At 34.7% G+C, this 17,113-nt stretch overlaps 1 protein-coding gene across 1 annotated transcript in view; it reads left to right on the top strand.

The window, feature by feature from the left end:
• Nucleotides 1–17,113, top strand: part of METTL15 (methyltransferase like 15) — a 179,528-nt gene that overhangs the window by 72,890 nt on the left and 89,525 nt on the right. Inside the window, exon 3 of the mRNA XM_055318094.1 lies at nt 6,654–6,790. Within this exon, the coding sequence (XP_055174069.1) occupies nt 6,654–6,790 (137 nt within the window). The remainder of the gene's footprint in view (nt 1–6,653; nt 6,791–17,113) is intronic.

The raw sequence follows: 17,113 nt of genomic DNA, 5'->3' as shown, positions 1-17,113 counted from the left end.
CTTTCCATGGATATGTCTGTGCCTTTGTTGAGATTTAATTCTCTTTGATTTTGCTTATTTATTTAATATTTAATATTTAATTTACTGATTATACTTTGTATCATGCATTGTTTGGTGTATGGGACACAAACGTTTCGGCCATCTTCTAGAGGCGTATTCTAGAAAGAAAGAACGATATATTAAAGATACCAACAAGGCCTCCGGCTGAAAACTATGTAAGAGCAATGACCATGACTATTTCGGCCTACTGTCCTGTTTCTAAGTCTTAGAATAGAGCTGTGGACATATCAGAATTCTCATAATTGTTTGAGAATACAATTTGAGGGTGGTGCAACAAAGCGAAAAGGTAGAGAAGCCATCAGACAGTTTTGCATGTTTGATGATTGCAGGTGCTTTCATTATATATTATAACTGTATGGCTAGAGAACATATTGTGAAAGTCATGTGTGAGGAGGGGGAGATAATGTTTGACAGAAATGCAGAGATCAGAATTCGGAGAATATTATTATGCCTAGAAATTTGGATCCTGTCATGCAGCTTTGGAGAGTTTTGAGGGGAGGAAGGTCCTATGCTATAATTTAATTTCAGAAAGAAGATCCAGTTAAAAGTGTAAGAAGAAGAATCAGAAGTCAGACTGAGGTACTGACATGAGTGTGAGCCTATTGCAGGGGTGAAGCAAAGAAATAAAGGGGCCTGGATTTAAAATGGGAGCAGAGAAATTTAGGACGTTTTAACATAAAGTCAACTAGCTAACTGAATTTGGAGAACATGGAAGAGTGAGAAGAAAGGGTGCTCTCTGACTTCTGCCCAGCCTTTGAGGCCCAGCTGGATTGTAACCTACTCCAATTTTGTCCTTTTCCCTACTGATTGAAGTAAATATGTTTTTTCACTCCCTGTAAAAGGTTATCTATGCTGTTCTTATATTGCTGATTTCTTTTTACTAGTAATTATTTGTGTGCATCTAAATTCCCTCACCAAACTGGAAGGCCCTAACTTAGTATCTCAAGGTATTACCTCTTGTGACCTTATCTCTACTGAATGTTCAGTAAACATGCAGATTATTAATCCATGTCATACATTTTAATTTACCTCCTGAAAAAAAATCCAGAAGATTAAGTATATGCCTGAGTCATTTCAGTATTTCAAAATGAAACCTGTTGCAAATAGATGAAGTTTACCAAAATTCTCTCAAAAACATTTCAATTCTAGAAATTCAAAATTAGTAATTGCCAGAGAAGAAAATATTCATAGGAAGAATTTTTTTCAGTGAAATCAGGCCATATTGTTTCCAAATTCAGATGAGAACTTACTATTAAAAATCTTGCACAGATTGGAAATGACTAATCAACATTAGGAAAATGAAATTGAAGGATCTGCCCTCGTGCTGTTCAGGGCTAAAAATGTTTTCATGTCCAATTTTAACAGTGTTGTTCCAGTGTAAAAATTTTGACGATTAGAACTGTTGGATTGGGAAAAACAAAAATCATTTAATTATCTAGTCTGTGCGGGAGAATCTGGAGTGAATCCCTTGATTTCTGTCAATTCCCCCTTCAGAAAGCAGCCTTAACTATATCTTACAGGATATCATATCTGAGAGATGTAAAAGTAGTGCTAAGTATTCTCTAGAGAGAGCAATAGATATAAATGGGACTCAACTTGGATTATTTCTGTGGGTCCTTCTAGCTCCACCTACCCATAGGTCTACGATTTAAGTATTTTAATTCTTTGTTTTTAATTTCAAGATCAGTTTGAAAACTGTAACCTGTCAAGAAGTCAGTCATCCCCAGCTGCTGTTATACGTAACGGGTGCATATTTATCTGAGGCCACGCATACAACATGATTGTCTTTGCAGTTGAATCCAACAGATTTATTGTCATAAAGTCTTAAAACAATTTAGAATGGTAGAGCAGTGATTGTTTTCAACTGTGTTGGAGGCTGAAGGTGCAAAGTTCCCACATATATCTGTCTTCATAGTAAGAAAAAAAACTTTTTCAAAGAATGATTGTTTGTTTCAGTGTGATTGTTTAATTCCAGTGAAGGAATATTATGAGATAAAGTGGAAAGACCATAGGATCTACGTTTTGGTATCAGCTCTGCCCTCTTTGGGCCCTGGTCTCCTCATAAGTAAAATGAGGAGGTGGAATAAAGAGTGTGTTATGTCCCCCTCAGCTCTGACATTCTGCATCTGTGCCTGTTCATTATCAGAGTCCCAGCTGGAGCTCAACTCTTCAAGTGTGACTCATCACGGTTCAAGGTGGAACCTAGTCATTTCTGCATGTAGAGGACCATGTGGATACAATGTCATTTAGTTGTTTTTGATTAGAAGAGCTACCTAAAATGAGAAATTCTCATTTTCTTATTTCAAATGTAAAGGATTCTGATCAACAAATAAGAACATGGTGCATTAGAGTTACATAATACTATTAATATCAGATCATAATATTCTGAAAAAGTTCTTTTCATTAATGAATCAACTTGTGATATTTGAAACATATTGATGTTAAATGATTCCGAAACATTGGATACCCTGTGACTATTTCCTGTGGTCCTGTGGCAATGCACCTGATATCTTGAGGAATACTTCTAAATCCATGTGCACGAATGAGTATTGCTGATTTTATCAGAGTTACCTTGGGAAGCTGAGCCCTTTTTCATATCGCATCACTAAATATTTACTAAGCATCTACTACTGGGCACTGATGCTGTTAAAGTGGAGGCAAAGTTAGAGAATTGTAGTTATGAATCTTCCCTCAAATGTTTATTTTTTTCTTTAAGTCACTGTCATTTTGATTCTGAGCCCTTATCTCCCTGTGCTGAGAAGCCGTCAATCTCATTCATGTGCTCTACCCCACATGGGGTATGAGGAGGCCCTGCATCTCAGTACTCACCTCATTCCACCCTTAGTTCCCCTTGAGATACCTTTTGTTGTAAACTGTAAAGACACTCTAGGACCTGCTTCTGTGCCAAAGAGGGGTACGGAAATCTCTGGGAGCACTGGGAGCCCTGTGTTGAGGGCCCACCCTAAAAGACAACTTTGAGATCCTATCAACTGTCAGTCATTTCATTAGCCCTGCACCTTCATGGAATTTGTTGATCATTCCCATCTCTTTTCTCCTCAATTTCAGTGAAATCTCTCTCTCTTTTCTTTAAAGACACTAACCTACCCAGGATCACTAGTATTGTTTCTGAGCTTTTTTAAGAAATACTAAGCGATAGGAAAATGGTTGTCTCCAGATGATAGGAAAGATACTTACTTCTTTGTGCCACACAGAAGTCCTCAAGGAACATATATTCTAAAGCTCTGAATACCTAGGCACCTGCTTGAAAGAGGAGGAGGAGGGGGGAGAGAAAGAAAAAAAGAAACGCATGTGTCTCCAGAGTGATCTTGCTACACAAAGATTAAGACATGGTGTCTGAGAGCCTAAGTTCCAGTGGGAATGAGTGATCTATAAAAAAAGTTTTCTAGTATAATTTTTCTAAAGCTATTTCTGCCATGATTTTTTCTATGCCATCCATCCACTTTATGTCTCTTTTGCTTGCCCCCCTCCCTTTTCTTTTTATTTCTTTCACAAAGGGCACGAAATTTAGAGTCGGTGACACATGGTTTAGAATTCTCTTGCCCTCGCTTCCTAGTAATAGGATTTTAAGCAAGTCACCTTATCTCTCTGCACTTTAATTTTGTACTTGCAAAAATGGGGATAATGCCACTTGTCCATACTTAACTTACGAAGCTTTTGTTAGACCAAGTAGGAAAAACGTTAATGCGTGGTAAACCATAGGTATTGAGCAAATACAGACTTTATTGATTTAATGCAGAAGTAGAGTGGTGGGAGGAAAAAACAGATTTAGAGCCATATATACCAGTATTTAGTTCCTGCATTTGCCACTTACTAGTTTACTATAATCTTAATTCCTGTATGTATATAAATGTAATAACACCTACTCTGTAGTTGTAAGGAGGAAATAAGATAATCTGTGAAGTAAACGGGGGTACATTTTATCCTCTTAGATGAAACAGCTGAGGCTCAGAGAGTTATTAACACAATTTGGTTAGGGTTATACAGGTGAGAAAGTAACATTGTCAGAATAAGCTCTTGGTATCAAATATGAGTTTTATGTTTTAGATAAATCATATCAGGTAATTGTAAAGAAAGAGCTCCATGTGTGCCTGGGATATAACATATACATATGAATATACAGGCGTACATGGAGATGAGACCTACAGAAGCATTGTTTTGAAACATTCAGATTTATTTCTTCGTGTGCATTTGTCTGGTCTTATTTTATCATCAACTTGTACAAATTTAAAAGTGTAGTCATATCATGTTAATGACTCAGGAGAAGAGAGAGACTAATTGGCTCCCTTTTCAATTGTAGTGCTGGTTAATTCACAAGGCCTACATTAATGAGCAATGTATATTAGAATTTTAAAACGTCTCGATGACTTCAATCACCTATTAACCTAGGACATATGGTGGGGTTCACTTGTAGTTTTACAAATCCCATGTCTCTCACTTTCCCATTTTGCGTTGTGTTACACTTAACTGGTAATAATTTTTTTTCCCCATGGAAACTTCCCTGATTGTCAGTACATCTCCAAGGGCATAATCATGATATATTAAAAAATAATCATGTAAATTATAATCATCATCTCACACTTTCCAGAATATTTTTAATGATGAGGATTTTTCTTTTTAATTATTGATTGGAACTTTACTGGCTTGGGATAAGGTAATCATATGCAAATTATTTTATTTGCTATACTCTTAGTTAAGTGCAGGCTTATAACAAGACTTGATATTGGAGCATAACAAGAAGTCATTTATACTTTTGCCTTAGAGAAGTTTTTTTGTTTAAATTATGCTAAACCCATAGCAACTTTAAAACTGAGGTATGGTAAGGTGGGAGATTTTTACCTATTCATAGATATGTAAAATAACAGACCGGGAAAGGAAATTATTTGATCTTGAGATTATAAGTACATACTCTTAACAACCAGACTTAACCATACGGCTAAGTGTCTGACTCCATCTTGGCTCAGGTCTGGATCTCAGAGTCCTGAGTTCAAGCCTCACTTAAAAAAATAATAATAATAAATTCAAGTGTTTTAACATTACCGTTTATAATGTTTAAAAGAGTGTGTAGCCATGTCTTTTGTGCCGACAGTGACGGAAGTACAAGCTTAAGTTGTATTGCATACTTACATTAAAAAGCAGTGCTTGCACATTTTCACCACATTTACATCTCTTATAATTTACATCCCTCTCCTTTTCATTTTTGATCTGAAGATTTCCTCCATATTATTTTTCAAGTAACAGGCTAATGTTTTTGAGGACTTGATCAGAGAATGGGACTTAGCATGGTATCTGGTAGCAAAAAAATCAAAGCATATTTGTGTCTTGTTTCTGACCACTCTCCTCAAAATAAATTGTAGCCTTCAGGGCAGGGAAATGTTCAAATCCATTACAGGATATCCCCTTCTTGTGCAATGTACACATTAACTTTAGAAAAGTTGTATGTTTAAATATTTTTAAAAGTTTATAGCATATGTGGTTTTTCATAGTATTCCTTATGATTGGAATGATTATTTTTATTTTCATAATACCGGTAAAGCTTCTTGAAAGGACATATCAGACTACACTTCGAGTGTCTTGACTTTCAAGTCAACCACAATCAATGAACTTATTCACAAGTATGTTTCTAATGGTCCAGGTCTGGTTTCTTGCCCAACTGAGACCTATTTTCTTAAAAATGTGGCCCAGAAAAATAGCCAAGAAGTTTATTCAAAACCAATTAACTTTACCATTTTTCTAGAATGATCTAGACATGAAATATAGGTGCCCCTGTACATAATAACCTGTTGGCCTGGTGAAATGATTCCTGGAAGATCTTATACTCTCAAAAGTGTCTTAGTTTATAGGAGCAATTAATATGTCACTTTACCAGTTAGATAGGTATTGATGGTACCTTCTTTCTTCTGACTTTCTTTTTGTTCAGAGCCTGGGTAAATCTAAAGACACTGGAATTTTAAGTGTCTTTCCCAAAGATATATAGCTACCTCATGACAAAGCTAGAATTTATCCTCGTTGTTTTGACTTAAGCCTTGAGCCTGTTCCAGTTTAGATTTTTAAAAATTTGTCCTGTGACTATTGTTAGGTATATTCATTCCTTTCCCCTCCATCTCTCTCCCTCTCCCTCTCTCATTCTTTCTCTGCATTCTTGAATATCTTCCTGTGTAATATAAAGCATTTAGAAAAATCGAGGTAAAGTGAGCCATACTAATTGTAAGCTATTTCCAAATAATGAGAAATTGTTGGAAATACTACTATCAGCCAGGTGCTGGAAAGCATTAAAAAGCTAGGAGCATAATGCTGTGGCCGCTTTGACCTTTGGAGGAAATGTAAATGTGTCTTGAATTGGCCAGCCTGTGCCAGAGATTATCATTTTCTGATACCTTGACCATTTCTTCCAGACTTGTCACTCATAATTGATCCAGATCTCATGTATTACAAATTGAACTCTAGGCAAAACAGTTTTAATTGTTTTTCCACTTGCTATCAGCTCTGAAAATCATTATGTGCTTTTAGAAATTAATGTAGCTAGCAATGAGTATTCATGTTAGGTAGTAATTTTCTTTTTCTGTGTTGGCTAGATTTTTCTAGATATGACATTTGGATCAGGAGGACACACGAGAGCCATTCTACAGAAGGAGTCAGATATTACTCTGTATGCCTTAGACAGAGACCCAACAGCGTATGCAATAGCCGAACAGCTTTCAGAATTGTATCCGTAAGTAATACTCTTGTATGATTATTGAATTTTGGTGCTGAGTTATATAGAGCTTGGTTCACTACCTTGGAATTTATTCTGTCTTGTATATTGTTATACTTCACTCTGCTACATATTTTCTCCCTTTTTCCCCTGAAAGAATTAATGTAAATACTATTTTTAGTACCACTTTAATGCTATTACTGCCTTTATCCTTTCTGAATTCATTAAAATAAATACAAAAGTGACTTATGGCTAAAATTTAAAGATGGATTTAAATCTATCCATGAGTAATATTTTGACAATAGTTTTGACATAGTTTAAGAAATAATTTTTTAAAAAAATTATGAGTTACAGTTTCTAAGAATTTACTGAAATAAATAAGTATGTGAGAATTCTGCAGAATTCCTTTAGAGAAAATTTTGGATAGTAAGTTATGCTCTGTTGTTTAAAAGTTATCAGTCTGAAAAAGGAAAATATCTGGGAGTTAAATTGTTTACAAATATGTAAAAAGCTATTTTCAGGAATAAGGAGTTGTTCTCTCATGCTTTAGAGTCTGAAATCAAGAAAATAGATGAGAATTTTAGAGGCAGATTTTGATTTGATATGGACCACAGTTTTTTGCTAGTTGTAACTGTCCAATAATGAAAAGGTATGTTAGACAAAGTAACAAAAATATGACTATGGAAAAGTTTAATCACAGACTAAGGATAGAAAGTTGAATTCCTAATCTAGAATAGTATTTTTCAACCTCTCAAGTCCTGAGCTCTGCAAATGTATCAGTGTGATTAATTTTCACAATAAAAATGTAAATAAATATATCTAGATTTTTGTTTACAACATTAGAGGGTTTAATGGGAGTGCCTGAAATCCATTTGACCCCAGATTATTTTTTTCTAAGAAAAATATGAGGATATGGTTTAATGTTGTGATAGTTTTTGTTTTGTTTTTTTTTTAACCTGTCTCTGTCATTCTGCAGTATAACTTAGATGCATCTTCTTTAGGAAGCTCTTGTACTACTAGGGCATTCATGTTTGTGAAACATCTTAGTAGTTCACTTGATTATGACCTAAGCAATCATAGAATAAGCATAGGTCTCCATTATATTTCACTATCATAGCAAAACTGGATTTTCTTAGATATTATTATTTCTAAAGGCGATGAGTTCCAGTTCAGTTTTTCCAAGGTCTCTTATTCCTCAAATAGTCTCCTTTTCTCAGAAGGATCTTAAAATTTTATCAATTTTCTTGGGTGTAATCTGTTATCTATCAGGAATCTTGAGACTGTATTCTCTCTTCGGTTTACAATTGTAGAAACGATTAGCTTAGACAGGTTAAGTGGTTTGCTTAAAGGCACATATGACTAGAGATAAAGCTGGAGTATGTATCCTGCCCATCTCCTAATAATCGTATCTTCTTATTAAAGTATAGGTGACAAACAATTTTAGAATAGGCTTAGGTGTACACAACATTTATACACCATTACTCAGTGCTCACAAAGGTACGTATAGTCATCATCTATCACAACACAGCATTATTACAATATTATCAACTCCATTCCGTATGCTGTACTTTTCATCTCTATCACTTATTTATTTATAACTGAGAGTTGGTACTTCTTAGTCCCCTTCACCTATCTCACCCATCCTCCCACCCACCTCTCCTCTGGCAACCATTAGTTTGTTTTCTGTTTTTAAGGGTCTGTTCTTCGTTTGTTCATTTTTAATTTTTTGATTCTTCACATAAATGAAATCATATGATATTTGTCTTTATCTGTCTCACTTATTTCACTTGGCATTAATACCCTCTACTTCTATCCATGTTGTCACAAACGGCAAGATTTCATTATTTTCTATAGCTCTGTAATATTCTAGTGTACATATGTTTTTATTCATCTGTAAGTGGACACTTGGGTTGCTTCCTTATCTTTGCTATTGTAAATAATAATGCAGTAAACACAGAGGTGTATATGCACCTCTAATTTCTTTTGAAATTAGTTTCCATTTTCTCTGAGTAAATACTTAGCAGTGGAATTACTAGGTTGTATGATATTTCTATTTTTAATTTTTTGAGGAACTCCATACTATTTTCCACAGTGGTTGCACCAATTTACATTCCCACCAACAGAACAGGAGCATTTCATTTTCTCCACATCCTCCCCAAATTGTTTTTTTTTTTAAGATTTTATTTATTTATTCATGAGACACACCCCCACACCCACACCCACACACACACACACACACACAGAGGCAGAGACACAGGCAGAGGGAGGAGCAGGCTCCATGCTGGGAGCCCCATGCAGGACTCAATCTTGGGTCTCCGAGATCACACCCTGGGCTGAAGGCAGGTGCTAAACTGCTGAGCCACCCAGGGATCTCCAACTTGTTATTTTGATGCTTGTCATTTTGATGCTAGCCATGGTGTGAGATGGTATATCATTATGGTTTTGATTTTCATTTCTCTGATGATTAGTGATGTTGAACATTTTTTCATGTGTCTGTTAGACCCCTGTATGTCTTCTGTAGAAAAATATCTATTCAGATCCTCTGCCTATTCTTAAATTGGATTGTCTTTTTAGTGTTGAGTTTTATAAGTTCTTTATATATTTCAAACATTAATCCTTTATTGGACATTATCATTTGCAAATATCTTCTCTCATTCAGGAGGTTGCCTTTTTGTTTTATTGATGATTTCCTTTGCTGGCAAAAGCTTTTAATTCCTCTCTCTTTGATGTAATCCCTGTAGTTTATTTTTGCTTTTGTTTCCCTTGCCTGTAGAGACAGACATATCCATAGTAAATATGTTGCTAAAGTGAATGTCCAAGAGATTCCTGCTTTTGTTTTCTTTTAGGAGTTTTATGGCTTTTAGGTCTCACATTTAGGTCTTTAATCCACTTTGAATTTATTTTTGTGTGTAGTGCTCCAGTTTCATTCTTTGGCACATAGCTGTCCAGTTTCCCCATACCATTTATTGAAAAGACTGTCATTTCCTCATGGTGTATTTATTACATCTTTTGTAATAGATAATTGACCATATAATCATGGATTTATTTCTGGGGTCTCTATTCTGTCCCAGTGAGCTATGTGTCCATTTTTGTGCCAGTACCATACTGTTTTTATTACTATAGCTTTGTAGTATATCTTGAAATCCAGTGTTATGATTCCTTTGGCTTTGTTCTTCTTTTTCAAGCCGAATAACCTCATTTTATTAAGTTTTATACTATCTTGACTCCAATCTTATTGAGGCTTTTTTAGTTCATTGATAAGATAATTCTTTGCCAAGTGTAATAAATTAGTTAAGGAATAATAGAATAAATCAAAATAAGGCGGGAAGAAGGAATTAACACAGATAAAAACCAGAATCAAAGAAACTGAAATGAACAAAGGAGAAAGAAATACTAAGTGATTATTCTTTGAAAATAGCAAAATTCCTTTACAGCCTGATTATTAAGGAAAAAAACAAGTGATCAAAAACATACGATTAAATTTGAAGAGGACACCAACCATATATACAAGATAAGTTAATCATAAGATAATACAACCATAATTCTGTTATAGCAAGTGTAACCTTAATGAAATGAATAATGTCCTAGCAAATATAAATTATTAAAATTGACTGAATAATTATAAAACTTTAATAGGTTGTTACCATAAAAGACATAAGAAAAGTAACTAGAGTAAATAGAATAATGCACCATGACTAGACTTGCAATTGTTACCTAGCTCTTAAAAAAAGAGAAAAGAGCATTCATTGCTTTTTATACTATTCTTTTTTTTATATATATACTATTCTTGATCATGGTAAATATGTAAAGCCCTTTCAGTTCATTTTATATTGAATCCAGCATAGTTTTAATACTTAATCCTGCTAGAAGTAATAAAAAAGAAAAAAGAGAAAAAGTCTAATCTCACTGAAGAATATAAATGCAAAATTCAAAAGGAAATACTAACATATCTAATTCATATGTCATTACATTAAATTAAAAGAATAATACCTATGGCCTAATTAAAAGAATACCTAATAATACCTAAAGAATACAGAGATGGCTCCAGGTTAGACAGCCAATCAATGACAGATTGATATGCATGATTATAATCAGTTAGCTATTTTTATTAAATTCTCTATGTTGGGCAGCCCAGGTGGCTCAGTGGTTTAGCGCCTGCCTTCAGCCCAGGGCGCGATCCTGGAGACCCGGGGTCGAGTCCCACATCGGGCTCCTGGTGCATGGAGCCTGCTTCTCCCTCTGCCTGTGTGTCTGCCTCTCTCTCTCTCTCTCTCTCTCTCTCTCTCTGGGTCTCTCATAAATAAATGGATAAAATCTTTAAAAATAAATAAAATAAAATCTCTATGTTAAACAGGAATATAAATAAACTACTTAAATATAAAATATCTTGGGATCCCTGGGTGGCGCAGCGGTTTGGCGCCTGCCTTTGGCCCAGGGCGCGATCCTGGAGACCCGGGATCGAATCCCATGTCGGGCTCCCGGTGCATGGAGCCTGCTTCTCCTTCTGCCTGTGTCTCTGCCTCTCTCTCTCTCTCTCTCTGTGACTATCATAAATAAACAAATAAAAAAAATATATATATAAAATATCTTATTACTGAAGGACAAACAGCAATTATTTTCCCAAAAGGTGAAATACTATAACAATTTAAATCAAAATCGGGGTGTAAATCTGGATTAATTTCTATTAATATTCCAGTCAGTAATTTTGGGAGTTCTGGCATATGAAGTTAGAAAGTAAAGGTTAAAATACTATTCTATAATGATTTAACCAAAAGACTTGTAAAATTAATAAGATGATACAATAAGACGGTTAGATAAAAATTTTAAAATATACTCACCAGTAAGTACTTGGAAAGGGAAATAGGAAAAAAAAATCCATTCTCAAAAAAAAGTACCTAAAACTATATAGAATATTTAGTAATATATTTAAGAAAGGCATAGTTCCAAATTAAAAAAAAAAACTATGATTTTATTAAAGGATATACAAGATCAAACAACAGAAAACACATTTGTTTTGGTGTAGTATGAATTAATATTTAAAAAGTTCAGTTCTCCAAATTTAATATACTTCCAGGAATTATCTTAATTGATTTAACTTTAACTGATGTATACTTATTTTTTCAATTTATACAATATTGTTAAGTATGTATGGCTAGGAATGTAACAAGATGTCTTTGGGGAAATAAGTGAGGGGAAACTTGCTTTACCAGATGTCAGATCATATTATAAAATCACTGTAATGAAATCAGTATAATATTGGCACAAGAAAAGGTTAATAGATTAGCAGAAGACAGAATCCAGATATAGATCCAACAATATAATAGGTATATACTACACTGTAAAATAATTTAATAGAAGACAAAGATAGTTCAATTCTTTGAGAAAATAATGCCTTACTAAATAAATGGTGTTGGTACAATGCTCATTGCACTTAACATAAAATGAGCCCCTCCTGTTTTGAGTCAGATTCAAAAACAACTTCCAGATAGGGTAAATTGATAAATTTATCAGTGATAAATTAAAAGTGAATATTCTGTAAGAAAATTGAAGAGAGGGACACCTGAGGGGGGCTCAGCGGTTGAGTGTCTGCCTTTGGCCCAGGGCATGATCCCAGGATCTGGGATCGGTCCCACATCGGGCTCCTTGCAGGGAGCCTGCTTCTCCCTCTGCCTCTCTCTGTGTCTCCCATGAATAACTAATAAAATCTTTAAAAAAAAAATTGAAGAGATTGTTTAGACAATCTCAGTGTGAGAACGTTTATTAAGATTACAAATCATAAATCTATAAAATTAAATATTAGAAATATCTAATATTTTATACAGTTTTAAAGATATATGGCTAAAATAATGTGGTATATTTTCCCAAACAGTTATTTTGGGAAAAGAAATGTTAGTAATATAGAGACTCGGAACAGGATTGACATTCTAGGGAAGGAAAATATGTTTTTCCTCTACCCTCTTAAATTCAGAGCTGGAGCAGATTAACAAGAGAAACTGCATACACCTTTAAGTTTCATGTGACATAGGAGCCTCCATAAGGATGTGAAGACCCTTAGACATGGTTACACCTGATTATTTCTCTATTAGGTTTGATGAAGAGTAGAGAATTATGGAAAAATATGATAGCACAAAGGTTATGAGCTAAGTGTGGTAAGTGGAGAAACTTAGCAAGCCACATCCATTCAGATTCTTCTTGTCCCTTCATCTTGAGAGATAACAAGGCTTCTTTCCTCTGCATATGGGGAGGGCATCTCTCACCTGAGGGTCTCACGACCCGCTTCAGGAGAAGGTCAGCAAGTCCTTCCTTTTTGTGCTGTTTCTCCAATTCCTTCGGTGCTATATTTTGAAGTAGCATGACCAGAACCCCATCGATATTTATCATGTAGGAAGAGCTTTTCCAAAATTGATGAGACAAGAAAATCTAATTTGGAAAATGAGCAAAAAAAAAAGTATGGGAGGATAATTTATAGAAGATTAAGGTATGAAAGGATGCTCAAGTTCAGTAGCAGTGATGAGGGAAGTGAAATGAAAATAGTAATGGTCAATACTTTATACTTATCAGACTAGAAAGAATAATTTTGAAAATGAGGATATGGGGAAAAGACTATTCCTCCATTTCTTGTGGGCACCTTTTGATATTAAAAAAATATATAACATCTCATTTAAGTAAAAGAATCAATATCTAACAATGCATATCTTAGTTATCATAGACTTTGTTCATGCAGTGTTTGTATATATAATCATGGAGAAGTTGAGAAAGAAGGAATTGTAGAGAGAGGTATGGAGAAAGGGAAAACTGGTTACAAAACAGAAACCCAGAGATTGCACGATCACATTTCTGCATAATATGGAAAGTAGAAAGTGCCAAGCAATGCTATATATTATTATAAATACCTATATATGTAGTTGTAGTACAGGAATAACCATGAGAGAGAAAAACACAAAATTGCCTAGGGATTATTTCTGGGGATAATGGATGGGTGGATGGATGGATGGATGGTTGGAAGAATTGGACATATTAGATGATTATCTTCTTAACAATACATGTGTAGTTACAATTGATAGTAAGGTGAACAAAAAAAAGGAAACATTTTGTCATTTCGGTATATCTTTTGAGGAAATGTACTAATTTCTTTCTTTCATTTATTCATTTTGCTGTTGTCAGAGAGGAGCTTATGCTTCTCCAGAAAAATCCCATGTTCTTGACTCTGTCAAAACGAAACCAAAAATAGAAACTAACATTTTCAAGGAAAACTAAGAAATTCATGGGAAGGCTGAATTTTAGGCTAACCCATTTTAGGTCTTTCAAAAAAGATGGCATGTCAGATCACCTGTTTTGTTTTGTTTTGTTTTAAAGATTTTATTTATTTTATTTATTCATGAGAGAGAGAGAGAGAGAGAGAGAGAGAGAGGCAGAGACACAGGCAGAGGGAGAAGCAGGCCCCACGCAGGGAGCCCGACGTGGGACTCAATCCCAGGTCTTCAGGATCACACTGTGGGCTGAAGGTGGCGCTAACCGCTGAGCCACCCAGGCTGCCCTCACCTGTTGTTTGAAAACTGAAACTTTTCCCCGTTGCCTCTGAAGACTATAAGAGAGAAAACACATTTAAATTGGAACAGTGGGGCCTTTGCCAGAGTGGAAGATGGATGTTAGAGGACAATTTTTTTAAACATTTTTTTTTCTAAATTCAGGAATAAAATGTGCTCCGTATACTGAGTTTGGAGAATATTGACATACATAAATAAAAAATAAAAATCATAATTGATTCTCTCATTTGACTGTGATTTTATGATTATAAAAAAATTTAAAAAACTTGTTATTTTCAAGTTTATAAAAGCAGAGAGCTCATTGGTATAAATTTGTAATATACAGAAAAATATAAAGAAAAAAATTGATGTCACTTATTATTCCATCACCTTCATCAATAGTAATGATTTTGTGTATTTCATTCCATTTTTTTAATTATCAATATTTCATTATATTATACATACTATTTCTTGTTTTTACTTTCTTGGGTATTTTTGCTTTTTATACTTCTAAAGTGTTAGAATATATTGGCCAAGTTTATACATTTTGATCGTGTTAAATATATAATTAATTAATTTAGAAAGAATTGACGTATTTATTCTATATCCCAATCCAGGAGCATGATATGCTTTCCATTTATTACAGAATTTTGTGCTTCTCATTAATATTTGCTCTTTTTTAAAAAAGATTTATTTACTTATAGAGAGAGAGAGCATGGGCACATGTGTGAACTTCAGGGGGGTGAACAGAGTGGGGGAGAATGAATCCCTAAGCAGACTCTCTGCTGAGCGTGGAGCCCAATATGGACTCCAGGACTGTGAGATCATGACCTGAGCTGAAATCAAGAGTTGGACACTTACCCGACTGAGACACCCAGGCATCCCTTAATATATTTTCTTAACATGATAAAATACAGAAAAGTCTGAGAAGAAAATTAAAATAACTCTCAATCCCACTACGAGTGTTACCAGTTTGGTATATTTCTTTCCTTCTAATCATTTTGGTTATATGTTTATGCATTCAACATGCATACATATATATTTTATAAAATTTTATTATATTTATACATTATCAGATTATCATATATTATGCATTATACATGCAGATCATTATATATCATTACTTGTATTTTATTATTGCATTCATATTTCGTTACATTATCTTAAAGAATAATTTTTTTGAGGGGCATCTGGGTGGCTAAGTCATTTAAGCATCTGCCTTTGAATCAGGTCATGATCCCAGGGTCCTAGGATGGAGCCCCAAGCCAGGATCCCTGCTCAGTGGGGAGTCTGCTTCTCCCTCTCCTGCCTCTCCCCCTGCTTGTGCTTGCTCTCCTTCTCTCACTCTGTCAAATAAATAAGTAAATCTTAAAAAAATAACAATTCGGTTGGTTGTAGAGTATTTCCTTCACATAATTATTACTTAATTTATAAGAATTCTAACTCTACTGTAGTCTTATCCATGTCCATTTTACTGCTATTTTAAATCTTTCTATGCTATATTTTTTAGATGCCTTCCTATAAACAACAAATACCAGATGTATTTTGGGTAAACAAATCTGAGTATGTTTTCTGTAAAAGGATAATTAATTCAGGATATGCTTGCATTCTTTCTATGTCATCTTGTTTTCTGTTTTTGTGTTTTATTGAAATTTTTTTGGCTTTTAAAATTTATTTTGTCCCCGAATATTTAGTTTGCCTTCTCTATACCAATTTTGATGACATACCTTTTCTTTTTTATTTACTACTAGCTGATGTTAGTTTTTTTTTTTTAAGATCTTATTTATTTGAGAGAGAGAGAGAGAGTAAGCATGAGTGTAAGAGTGGCAAAGAGTGGGGTGAAGGATGAGGGGAGCAGACTCCTGCTGAGCAGGACCCTGAGATTGTGACCAGAGCCGAAGGCAGATGCTTAACCAACTGAGCCACCCAGGTGCCCCTGATGTTAGTGATCAAACATATTTAAACAATTTTTTAAATAAATAGAGACAAAGCTGGGACATGTATCCTGCCCATCACCTAATAATCGTATGTTTTTATTGAAGTATAGGTGACATGCAGTGTTAGGATAGGCTTAAGTGTACACCCCACTGCGTGTCCTTTAAACTGTTACCTTGGATTTATTCATTAATATCAACTATTATGATAATTATTAGTTAGCATTTGCATTGCTTGGCATCATATCTAAAATAATTATTCATACTTCAATCCACTTAATTCATTTCAGTGCACTTCACTGGTCTTTTTTTTTTTTTAAGATTTATTTGAAAGAGAGCACATGTACGTGTTTGTACATGCAAGTGCGGGGAGAGGTGGAGGGTAAAACTATGCAGGCAAACTCCTGTTGAGTGCACAGCCTCAGATTGGACTTGATCTCAGGACCCATGAGATCAGGACCTGAGCCAAAACCAAGAGCCTGGCACTTAATCGACTGAACCACGCAGGTGCCCCACTACTAGGCTTTTCATACTACAGTTCCTATTTTGAATTCTTCATGTGTGCTTCTATCTCAGTCAAGCGATTACATCTTTAAGTAGTTTTGCTAGAAATATGAAAAGGGGAAACACCTCTGCCTTTGTCTACAGAGACTGTGTCATTCATGGGTAATAACTTGATTTAGTAACACATTTTGGGTATTTTATGGATATTACTCTTTCTCTGCTGACATGTAGTATTGAGGAGAAGTCTGAGGTCAACTCAGGTTCTTTTTTCCCCTCTAAGTTAATGTTTCTCATTCTCCCCCCCGGGACTGGATGCTTATTACATATACTTTTGGTTTGTTTTTGATATTCATAAAATTCATTAAGAAATATCACTA

This window comes from Nyctereutes procyonoides, unplaced genomic scaffold (genome assembly GCF_905146905.1).
Source record: "Nyctereutes procyonoides isolate TBG_1078 unplaced genomic scaffold, NYPRO_anot_genome, whole genome shotgun sequence".
Classification (NCBI taxonomy): Eukaryota; Metazoa; Chordata; class Mammalia; order Carnivora; family Canidae; genus Nyctereutes; species Nyctereutes procyonoides.
Note: the sequence above shows the minus strand (reverse complement) of the source record. Positions and strands in the feature narration are given on the sequence as shown.